The 11,925-nt window shown below is 49.7% G+C and overlaps 1 protein-coding gene across 4 annotated transcripts; it reads left to right on the forward strand.

Moving 5' to 3' along the window:
- The first annotated feature begins 707 nt into the window (after window positions 1-707).
- On the forward strand, window positions 708-10,925 carry LOC309865601 (natural cytotoxicity triggering receptor 2-like). 4 transcript variants are annotated; one of them, XM_082732115.1, is made up of 5 exons: window positions 708-2,173; window positions 2,320-2,661; window positions 8,203-8,332; window positions 8,428-8,538; window positions 9,176-10,925. In XM_082732115.1, the coding sequence occupies exons 1-5, from the start codon at window positions 1,864-1,866 to the stop codon at window positions 9,531-9,533; spliced, it is 1,251 nt and encodes a 416-aa protein (XP_082588241.1). In that variant the 5' UTR covers window positions 708-1,863; the 3' UTR covers window positions 9,534-10,925. The 4 variants fall into 4 exon arrangements, with proteins under 4 accessions (XP_082588241.1, XP_082588242.1, XP_082588244.1 ...); XM_082732116.1 differs by having other exon boundaries at window positions 2,489-2,661; XM_082732118.1 differs by having other exon boundaries at window positions 1,567-2,173; window positions 8,463-8,538.
- The last annotated feature ends 1,000 nt before the right edge of the window (window positions 10,926-11,925 follow it).

Here is an 11,925-nt window from a genome sequence, read left to right on the forward strand (position 1 = left end):
CCTATTTCCATGTCTACTTATATAATTAAAAGTCAAGCACATATGTTGGTTCTTGATGACAATTTCATTGAAGAGTCACCATGTAACTGGCACTTCTATAAATGTTTGGAAGTGTTTACTCAGTTATTCCCAGAATAATCATATTCGTGAGCCATCATTATCTATTTAAGAAAGAGGAAACTCAGACTTTTAAAGGTATAAGGGTTTGCTCAAAAACTTCCTGTCCCCTGGGCACCATGGACCCATGCTGACTCAGCAGAGAACAACTCAGCCAACCCCAAGCTGGAGGGACATAGAGAGAGTGGAATGTGGACAAAGGGTGATCTTGGCGGGCTGCAGGGAGGAGGCGACCTTTCTCAGTGGTCAGCAGCAACCAGACAAAGGGGATATCGCTGTGGGAAGCAGTTGCTGCACACCCTCACACAAGGGATACGCAGCTACACCGGTCGGGGCCAGAGCCCTCCCCCTCAGAAGGGTGCCCCCCACCTCAGCATTTTGTCTGTAGGTTTGGAGAGGAAACACAGAGCCCAGCCCAAGGCCAGGAAACAAACTGCCGGGAGTTCACCGCTGCAAGCACGTGTGGTTTCCTGCCCTGATCGTGGGCCAGGCTTCAGCAGAAAGGCCCCATCAGAAGTCAGGAAGCTGGTCTAGTTATATCTTCACATCACCACATGACTTTGAGCAGGTCATGGACAGATCTGGGCCTCAGTTCCCCTGTGTCGGAGGAAAAACAAAACAGAACAGAACAGAACAAAAACAGCTCCCTCCCAAACCCCACCATAGCATTAGGAAAGAGAGCACACACAAACACACTGGGTAAACGACTCGTGCAGCTGCGTAGCGGGTATCGGCCTGAGCTTCCCTTCTGACTCCACAGGTCCATCCTGCTTCTCCCCAGGGGTCTGTAGGCAAGAGCGCCCATGGCCCTCCTGTGTCCCTCCTCTTCTTGTCTGTCCTTTTGCCCTTATCCTCAGTCTCTGCTCACTTCCACTCCAAGCAGCAGGGCTCTGCACCCAGACAGAGTGGGGAGCAGGAGTCAGGGGCTCGGGAGGGGTGGTGGGGGTGGCAACAGGGGACTTACAGCCAATACCCTCTTCAGTCATGAGCTCTTGGGGGGCTCCAGGCAGCAGCTGCAGACCATCAGAGCCCCGGGTGGCCACGGAAGAACTTACATGTTAGTTCAGGGCGAGGTGCCCTGATTCCCCAACCCCCACCTTCTGTTGTTCTATAGAAAATCTCTTTGTAAAGTGCATCATTTTTTAAAGTGCCAACATTCACTAAAGAAAGATGCGGAGTCCTGCTTCTGTGTAGCAATTACACAACCAGCGCTCTAGTGCCCACTGAGGGCAGGAGTTGAGGATTTAGATATGATTGGCGGTCCAGGCTCCTGTGCTCCAACCTCCTCCCGCTGACCTGTCCCTGCCACCAACCGGGCTCTCTCTGCTTCCAGTCTCACTCTGCCCTCCTTTGCCAGGGACCCTCCCTGCACTTTTACTGGCACTGAAACTCCACCTACTCCCCTCTCCCCTCCAGCACCCATAAAACCTCCCAGGGTGGAAACACGTCACTGACTCACCAGGCAGGACTGCGCATGAGGTTTCTGACCACTCTCAGGACCCGTGGGGTTTAGGGTTCTTGCTCAGACCTCTGAGTTCCCCTGAGATTGTCACCTACCCTCAATGTGGCTTGCCCTGGAAAGGAGGGCAAAGCCAGGGTCCTGCAAAAAGGCGGCAGTGAACAGAGAGAGGCAGGTGGGAAGCCCGTTACTTGACCACAGCTTCCTCCTGGCCATCCCAGCTCCTCCGCCCAGGGCAGCCCTGATGGGGAAGCGGTAGCTGGGCACGGAGGAGAGGAGCAGCCGCTATGGAGACCCAGGAGCCATGCACCAAGCAGGGCTATTGCCTCCAAGTCCGGATTCGCAACTGCCCCTGGAGGTTCCGGCTTCCCTCTGCCTGCAATCAGCCCTTCCCAGCTCTCCCACTTCCCAGTCTGGCCTTGGCCTTTCTCATTTTGTCTATCTCAGAAGCGCTGGAAGAACTGAGCAGAGTCAGACCAGCTCCCGGTTTCCTCTTCCCTGGGGCCCCCATGTCTTCTCCTGCCAGCCCACAGGGAAAGGCCGGGAGGCTCTGGAAAGCCTTGCTCCTGCCACTGTTGTTGCCACTGCTGATCGCAGGTGAGGAGGAAGGGAAAAGCGCAGGGAGGAGAGGAGGGTGCAATAGGGACATCTGGGACAGCGGAACATGGAGCAAGTGCTCTGGGCCATGGGACAGCTTATGGAGCTGGTGCTGGTGTGGCCCTGACCTGCAGCCTGCTCTCCAGGCTCATGGGCTCTGCCAGAGGCTCAGCATCTTCACCGAGTGTCAGGGCAGACGCTTTCTGTGACATGCCAGTACCCCCCCAAAGGCTGGCCCTACGAGAGGAAGGGCTGGTGTAAGGAGCTGTCAGCGTTCAAGTGCACCAGGCTCGTCACCAGCTCGGGTCCCGGCAGGCTGGTTCAGTCCTCTCGATTCTCAATCTGGGACAACCCTAGCACCGGCCTCTTCATCGTCACCATGACTGGTCTGAAGGAGGAAGACTCAGGACACTACTGGTGTAGAATCTACCACGCTTCCAGCAACTCTGTCTCTAAGTCCATAAGATTCTATCTGGCAGTGTCACCAGGTAAGCCCCTTCCTGGGGATCCCCTCGCTCCCTTCTGGTGCCTCCTGGTTTCTTAGTACCCCCCCCCCATCCAATTCTTCTGGGAAGGCTGCTGGGAACAGGTGCACACACACTCCCACCTCATTCGCTGCCCACCTTGATGATTTACAAGTCTCCTAAAATATGCTCAAACAGATCATTTGAACATGCTGACCAGCCTGAGCTCCTATGATCTGACCACCGGGGAGCCCAAGACTGCCCGGCATTTTTAGAGAAGGTGCCTGAATCTGGCACATAGTAGGTGCTCAGTAAATGTCTGGTCACTGGCCACAAACCAACCCCCCAACCATGTGGGTAGCATGTTGGGTTGTCCATTCCTCCTGGCCCAGATCAGCAGTCAGCATACTGGTCTGAAAGCCAAGGATGGTTTTTAGATGGTTGGGAAACAAGTAAAAAAAGATAAGATTTTATGACACATGACAATTAAAGGAAATTCAAACTTCAGTGTCCAGAAATAAAGGTTTGTTGGGAGCACAGTCATGCCTGTTTGCTTATCTCTGATCTAAGGCCATTTTCATGCTATAGGAGCAAAGTTGAATAGTTCCAACAGAGACCGTAGAGGCCACAAGCCTTAAAGTTCAGTTATAAAAATGGCCCACGTTGTTCGCTGCAAGTGTGCATGTAGGTGGTGGGTGTAGGTGTTCAACATTCTAGCCTTAATGTTGTAACGTGTCAGTCGTAACTGAGCAAGAACTTAGAAGGGAAATAGCAATTTCCTATATTAAATGCCATCCACACTTTAGACAAACAACTTGTATAGCCACACTGAAGGACTTTAATGTGACAAAGAAACATTCCTGCTTGTTAACTTCCTTAATCTGAATTACACTAAAACACCATAACTCTTCAGAGAAAATATATTCAAAATTGTTTTAATGCTTTAATAACACCTTAATAGAAAACCGGTCTCACAGAGTTATGTCAACAGAAATTCAGAAAGGAATTTCAAATCAATTTCCACAAGCTCAATATTTTTATTTTTAATTCTTACAAAAGGGAGCTAGTGATGTTCTATTTTCAAAGTGCATCCTCAATCCTTTGTCAGTAGCTGGTTCCAAAATCTATCTTATAAAGTTATGTTTATATTGAAAACATCTTTTGATGAAAAAATGTATTCTGGATCTAGGAATTTCCTATCACATATCTCCTTTCGGCAGAAAATAAAATTCAAAACATTCTATCACACTATTAAGGTTTTTCCATGACTACCTTTGCAGCTATCGAATTCAATATCATCACCTGTTTTGATGATAATTGTTACCAAATTAAGAACAGGCTGTAACAACTCATAGAAACTTCTTCTGAACTTCTCTAACTCCTGTTTTTGCCCTGAGATTTTGTTTGCCATTGAACAATATGTTGCTTTCTTCCCTTGAGTGGAATAACCTCAAAGCCATAATATAACCAATGCTGATTGCATGATTCACATCTTTAAAAAGTGAATCATAACTCAGTTTCGATCTTGCCAAAACATTAGGAGTCCTTTCCGTAGATCATACATTTTCAACAGAACTCTCCCTCTAGGTGATCTCTGTTAACCTGGCACACAATACCAACCGTGCAGGGTTTGCACATTATCACAGAATAAAGAGAATGATTTCAAATTCAATACACTCATCTTTATTCAATTATCTTTATTAACATATAATGTATTATTAGCCCCAGGGGTACAGGTCTGTGACTCGTCAGGCTTACACATTTCACAGCACTCACCATAGCACATACCCTCCCCAATGTCCACCACCCAGCCACTCTATCTCTCCCAGCAACCCTGTTTGTTTTGTGAAATTAAGAGTCTGTTACTGTTTGTCTCCTCCCAATCCCTACTTGTTTCATTTTTACCTTCCCAATCCCCCAAACCTCCCGCCCTGCCTCTCAAATTCCTCATATCGGGGAGATTATATGATAATTGTCTTTCTCTGATTGATTTATTTCGCTCAGCATAATACCCTCCAGTTCCATCCATGTTGTTGCAAATGGCAAGATTTCATTTCTTTTGATGGCTGCATAGTATTCCTGTGTGTGTGTGCGTGTGTGTGTGTGTGTTACCACATCTTCTTTATCCATTCATCTGTTGATGGACATATAGGTTCTTTCCGTAGTTTGGCTATAGTAGACATTGCTGCTATAAACATTCGGGTGCACATGCCCCTTCGGATCACTAGGTTTGTATCTTTAGGGTAAATGCCCAGTAGTTTAACGCATTCATCTTTTGTAATTCACAAGTTTTACCACTTTGGGAAGCGCACAGTGTGGGTCAGCTGGTACTTTCTCATAGCACGCCTTCTTAATCTGAATGGCCATTCCAGAATGTCCTCCCGCCCAAGCAGCTACAGCCACCAGAACATACTCCTGCGTGAACCTGGAGCCCCAGACCCCTGGTCAATAATACAACCCTTCATGGCTCTATTCAGTTCAGCGATAGTTGTGTTTCTGACAATGAAGCAAAAGGAGACAGAGGAATGACTTCCTCTCATCCTGTTCAAAATTCCATGTAGAGTGAAAAGAAAACCTTTACAAAATTTATAATTCAATCCTCTTTTTTAAAAAAAAAAGTTTATTTTGAATTTGTGGTTTTATGTTTTCCGTGTAAATGTCACTCATTTTCATGATGTAGTTTTTCATCAGCCAGCACATGTCAACAGCTAACTCACTGGGTTTGGTACTTCACCATTCATTATAGCTACAAAACTTGTGCCAAAGGCGAGTGTCATCGCTTCCCATGGCTGTCAGCACAAATCTCCACAAAGGCAGTGGCTTAAAACCGCACAAACTTGTGATTTTACAATTCTACAGATCAGAAGTCTGGAAGGGGTCTCACTGAGCTAAAATCAAGGCGTCAGAGGCTGTACTCTTTCCTGAAGGCTACTTGGATAGAATCCACTTCTTACTCATTCAGGTCTTGGGCAGAATTCCGTTCCTTGTAGGGATAAGACCGAAGTCCTGTTTTCTTGCAGACTAGGTACTTTTCAGCTTTTGCAGCTTCTAAAGGCTGCTACATTCTTTGGCCTGTGGCCCCCTTCCTCCGTCCTCAAAGCCAGAGGCCCTTTCCCAGCTGCATTTCTCTCTGACTACAACTGGGAAACACTCTCTGGTTTTTTATTTTGTTTTGTTTTGTTTTGAAATTTCATCCATTTATTTGACAGAGGGAGAGAAAGCATAAGCAGGGGGAACAGAAGAGGGAGAGAGAAAATCAGGATTCCCACCGAGCAGGGAGCCAGACTCGGGGTTCAATTCCAGGGCCCTGGGATCACGACCCAAGATGAAGGCAGAGGCTTAAACCAACTGAGCCACCCAAGTGCCCTCAATCCTTGTTATTAAATACTATCATTAGATGGGGTCCACCCAGAATCTCTCTCCACCCCCAAGATCTTTTTTTTTTTAATTTTCCTGTATTTTTTTTTAATATTTATTTGACAGAAAGAGACAGCGAGAGAGGGAACACAAGCAGGGGGAGTGGGGGAGGGAGAAGTGGGCTTCCCGCTGAGCAGGGGGCCCGATGCAGGGCTCCATCCCAGGACTCTGGGATCATGACCTGAGCCGAAGGCAGACGCTTAACGACTGAGCCACCCAGGCGCCCCACCCAAAGATCTTTGACCTTAATGGCATCTTTAAAGTCCATTTGGCCACGGAGGGTGACATTGAGAGGTTCCCGGTATGAGGACACAGACATTGTTCTGCCTACCCCAGTGACGGATAACCTTTTCAAATAAAACCAGTGCAAACCCTTTGGAATAACTGCAGATGGGGAAGCATCTTTGAATTAATTCCACAATCATCATTTGGTTTGTTATCACTGTGACATTCAGAGAAGAGATGGCTTTTCTTGACAAAAAGCTCAAGAACAGGGTGCCTGGGTGGCTCAGAGGATTAAGCCTCTGCCTTCAGCTCAGGTCATGATGTCAGGGTCCTGGGATCAAGCCCCGCATCGGGCTCTCTGCTGGACAGGGAGCCTGCTTCCTTCTCTCTCTCTCTGCCTGCCTCTCTGCCTACTTGTGATCTCTCTCTGTAAAAAAAAAAATAAATAAATAAATAAAAAATAAAAATAAAAATAAAAAAAAAAAGCTCAGGGACTTTTGTTTTGCTGTTTGTGAGTCCCTGAATGAGCTAATCACTCCTCCACCTTAGCGAATCATGATAAACTCTAAATTTTTTTTATCAAGGATAGATTGAAATTTTCAATGATTATAAAAATAACAAACTATAAAAATAATTTTTTCAGATGTTTACACAATTTTGGGTTAGAGTCAACCAACTACTGTTCAAGTATCATGGTCCTGCTCTGTAGCTTGCCCCCATGGAGACTTCCATGACTGGGTGACAATGACCAAACTGGTCCATACCCTGTTCCACCGGACCTATGTGCCAGTCACATGCATGGATCTTGGGGCAATATCAAATTGATGTAGAATTTCAAGATCCTGACTCCCAATTTCTGTATTCACCTTGTACGGGCAGGTTATAAACAATCTGTGGACCAGCACCAGCCCATAGACCACACACTCAGGACTAGACTTTTGCCTGAGGGTCCTGAGGACCTCCTCTGGTTGGGCATAAGGGTTGCTCCAGGTCATCCCTCCAGGCAGCCTCACCGTCATGTCCACTTGTCCATTGGCCTGGGACTCTCTCCTGTCATGGGGTGTCCCAACACCAGGCACCCTCTCCTCCCTGTCCCCTCAGCCCCTGCGTCTCTCTTTTCCTCAGCTTGGAGGAGACTGCTCCCCTCCTAGGCCCTGGGTGGGTGTGCAGACCTAGCTGAGGACCCTGACAGTCTCCATTTCCTGTCACAGCATTGGGGTGGACACCACCTGTTTCTCTTCAGGGCCTCAGCCACCCCCAATAGTCATTGTCCTCTTGTCTCCTTAATAGTCCCCATCACCTTTCCAGAGGTGACTTTCTACCAGCCTCCACCAAGAGCTCTTAGCACTGGTAGGTCTGGGGTCTTTCTATAAAGGCAAGGTAAGTGGAGACAGATAGCTCACAAAGTTTCAGACTTAAGAGGGGGCCCCATAAAAGGTATTTACCTGGTCATTGAGGCAGTGGGGCCTGCGGAGGGGCTTAGGGTTCTGCTGCCAAACTGGGAAGGACAGGGGTGGGAAAGCAACCTTAAAATTCCCCATGAGGGACCCCATCCCCTAACAGTCCCAGAAGTATGAGCAAGAGAACAGATGCCAGAGTTGAGAGCCACTTAAAGACAGTGACTGTTTCCACACTTGGGGAGGCTGAAAGCTAGAGAGTGCCCTTCCAGCCATGTAGAAATGCTTAGAGGGAATTCCAGGCCTCCTGACTCCTCTTCCAGGGCTCTTTCCAGACCCAGGAATACCACCACAGGCCCTGTGTAGAGCCTGAGCCACAGCTCTGTCTAGTCTCGAGCCAGAGGACTTCACAGCCTGGGCCCACCCCCACGACTTGTTTTTTATCAGGGTTGACCGGCTTTCCTGCGGTCCAGAACAGATCTGCTGTCCCACCAGCTAATGAGGGGTCTTTCTCTCTCTCGGACAGCTCCTGCCTCCACACAGGCCATCCGGGCTTCTGCTGAGCTGGTCTCATCACTGACCCAGAGCTCTGTGCCCCCAGCTGGAAGAGCCAAGCAGGCCCCCAGGGCCGCCTCTGCCATCACCACCCTTTCACCGTGAGTTCAGGGTGGGATCCTCACCCCGACGGCCCTGGCTCAGGGGCACACCACCTCAAGCCCCTCCTCTCCCCTTCTTGTCCCCTGTCTTCCAGGCAACAAAACTCCACCCTCCGCTCTCACCCTGCAGCCCCCAGCGCTCTGGTCCCCGTGCTCTGTGTGCTGCTTGTGGCCAAGGGTCTGGCGCTAACAGTCCTGACTGTCCGGTGAGTAGGTTTGGTTGGGCTTGGGGGGGAAATGGAGCCCAGAACGGCTTCTGTCCTGGACCCATGGTCAGACAGGGAATCAGCCAGTGAACACAGAAGCAGGAAAAACTGTACCCAACAGGGCTGTCCAGATGAGTCCCTCCTGGGCTCCATCCATCGCGTGTGCTCACTAGCGGCCCTCCCCTGTGTCCTTCTCAAACTCGGGTGCCTTGTCCACACCTCTCGGTCTGTTTCTCCCTTGCCTCTTCTCCTTCTCCTCCTTTCCTTCCCCTGCTCCTCTCCTGCTCTAATTCATCCCTCCTCCTGGACCACTGACCTGTATTCAACCTCCCACTCCCTGTCCTTCCAGGAAGGCCTACCCACAGCCATCAGGCCAGGGCACCCTCCCAGGGCCCAGCCCCTTCCCAAGTGGTGAGGGAGAAAGGCTGTGTGCAGGAGGGAGAGTCATGCCCTGGGGAGAGGGGAAGGCAGGAGGGTGAAGGTAGGGGGGCACTGGGGGAAAGAAAGCCAGACCAAGAGCTCCTGGGGTCAGGCTTGCTGAAGGAGGGACCAGCTGTGGGGGACAGGGCGACTGGGTCAAAGCGTGGATTTGAGTCACTCCCTATATTTCTCTCCAAACACCATCCCCCCATCTCAGAGCCTTAAGGAGTCCACACGTGCAACATAGAGGGAAGTCTCTGATGCATCCAGCTCAGCCCAGACCCGAGGCTTCGGGATCCAAGGATGGCCAGTCTTCCCCAGGCCCCCAGGGAGCTCCTCCCTGGACTCTGAACCTTTTGTTCACTGCAAAGAAAAGGCAGAAGTCCCCCAGAACTTGCTCCAAGACCCTTGGCTACACCTCTCGCTCCAGTGCTGAGGATTTCCCAGCCTTGTCTCGTCCCAAGATCCAGGGCCACCTGCTGCTCACACACAACTGGCTTCTGGGCCAGCACCATCCGGGTATGGGAGCTGAAGGCCAGTGCTGTCCCCCAAACCCGAGCCGGCACTGTGGGTGACTCTGACTCCTCTCCCCACTGTCTCCTGCCCTACTCTTCCTTCTCATCCCCCGGCTCCATCTCCTCCTCCCTTCCCCTTCTTCCCCTCCCCCTTCCTTTCCTATCTGTAGCCCTCCAGCTCAGCCAAGATCCCAGGTCACCCCCAACATTTCTCTCCCCATCTCCATTTGCTCAGCCACACTCTGCCCAGCTGCTCTGTTCTGCTTCTCTCTGTTATTGCTGCCTCTCCATCCTCTTCCTCCCTCTTTGCAAATCCCCACCCCTGGGCACTTGTACCTGGCCAGTCTGTCAATCACCTAACTCATGTCCTGCCTTTGGTCTCCACCTCCTGGATTGCTCCCCCTTATCCATCCCTTCTCAAACACCCCGTGCATTTTTACTGCATGGGAGACCGAGTCCAGTATCATGATTGGGGCCTCAAGTTCTTCCAGGTTCAGCCTCCCCTTGTCACCATGTAACCATGCACCCCCCCCCACCCCTGCTTCATGCTGCCCTCACTGCCACCAAGAGGGCTGCAGGCTCTGGAGAGCAGTGACCCTCCCTTTTCTTGCACAAACTAAGCAGGAGGCTCCACACCTGAAACCAGCCTGGGCTGACCCCAGGCTACTGTCTCTCTGACGCTTCTCTCTCCATGTCAGACTTTCCAGACTGAAACTTTCTTCTCCCTCCTGTTCTTCATCTATTTTTCTTTATTCCTACTTTCCAGGAAAGTTCCTCAAGGATACATTCCGGTTCTTCTATTCAAAATTTACTATTTACGCTACCACAGCTTAACATTTCTAAATGGTCCAATTGTTCTCTAAATGTTTTACAGCCTGCATGTTTTCTTTGGGGATGTAATTTTTTTCTCGGGCAATATAAAAGTTTTCACTTTTGAGGGTTGGTTTGTTTGTTTTTAAGCTTTGTGTATCTTCTGTTTCTTCCAAATACCTTTTTGTATCTTCTGTGTTCTCCTTTCATTGACTTCTGTCTTTCCTCAGAATTTTCTGGAAACCTCTCCTGCTTCTTGGCAGCCCTTCAGGAGTTAAAAGCTTGGAGGCTCCATGTGTGCTACAGAGATTTGTGGACGCTACATTGATTTGGCAAGGGCATTGTTACAGATTGTTATGACTCTCCCCGCCCCATCTCCATTCACATGTTGAAATCCTAACCACCCCCCAATAATGGTATTTGTAGGGGGGGCCTTGGAGGTGACTGGGGGGGGGGGGGATGGTGCCCTTATTAAAAAGACCCTACAGCATTCTCTGGCTCCTTCCACCCTGTGAGGACGCATAGTAGACAGACCTGTATGAATCAGGGAGGTCTCGCCAAACAACCAATTCCACTGGCAACTTGGTCTTGGACTTCCCAGTCTCCAGAACTGTGAGAAATAAATGTTACATAAGCCACCGAGTCTGTGGTATTTTTGTTACAGCAACCCAAGGGGACTAAGATAAGCATGGCTGCATTTTTTTCTCTTTGATGTCAGTTTCTCCAAAAAGGCTCTTTGAACTGTTCTCCTGGGGGTGAAAGCTTGGTTCTAGGCACCAACTGTAGCAAAGGAAAGGGCATCTCTGCCCAGCATCTGTTTTCACTCACTTGGGCGCCAGGTGGAAGACGCTTTCCCTCTCTGCCGCGCCAGGTTCCCTGAGCAGGAATCTCTGACTCAAACCTCATCAGAGACTAACCTGCAGGTTGTCTGCAGGGTGTGAAGAGCGGAAGGAGAAAGGATGTGGGCAGTTGATCTACTCGCTCTGTCTCAGGGGAGGCAGAGAAGATACGAGTCTGACCACTTCTCAACCGAGCCCCCCACTTGTAGTCTGTGTCCTGAACTACCCCTGCCTCCCATTTCGAGGGGTTTCTGGGATTCTAAGGTAAAAAGGATTCACTTCTTATTTCTCCTACCCCCTTTTATCTGGTCATTAAAGTCATCCTATTGTTACCCAGCTTTAAGATGCCCCTGGAGCTCTCTCTCTCTATATCCCCGAAGATGGATATATATAATTTTTACCCACTTACCACCACTCCCCTCACACAAATTCCACACCTCCTTGGTGAGAACAGAGAGGACTCAGATTTTCCATCAAACTCTCTGTCCCCACTCCCACTACCATGGACAGGACTGAGCGAGACCCCCAATCTCCACTTGCTCCTGTAAAGATTCCCAGCCCCTTCTCCACCCCGCCCCCCACAACCAGTGCTGGAACCCCCAGACCTGTGGCTTTGTTCCTTTCTCCCTGTTTATTCCAGTCACAAGAGCCCGGGGCTCCCTGGTCCTCCCTCATCACCCAGGATCGTGTCATAATAAGACCTTGTGAACTCATCAAGTGAGCCCATTTCCCACTCTTTCCCAAACCAATCAATCTCTTCGCTCTTCCCTCTGAAATATGAGCACTCACAAGCTCAACTTCTC

The sequence above is a fragment of the Mustela nivalis genome, assembly GCF_964662115.1.
Source record: "Mustela nivalis genome assembly, chromosome: 5".
NCBI lineage: Eukaryota > Metazoa > Chordata > Mammalia > Carnivora > Mustelidae > Mustela > Mustela nivalis.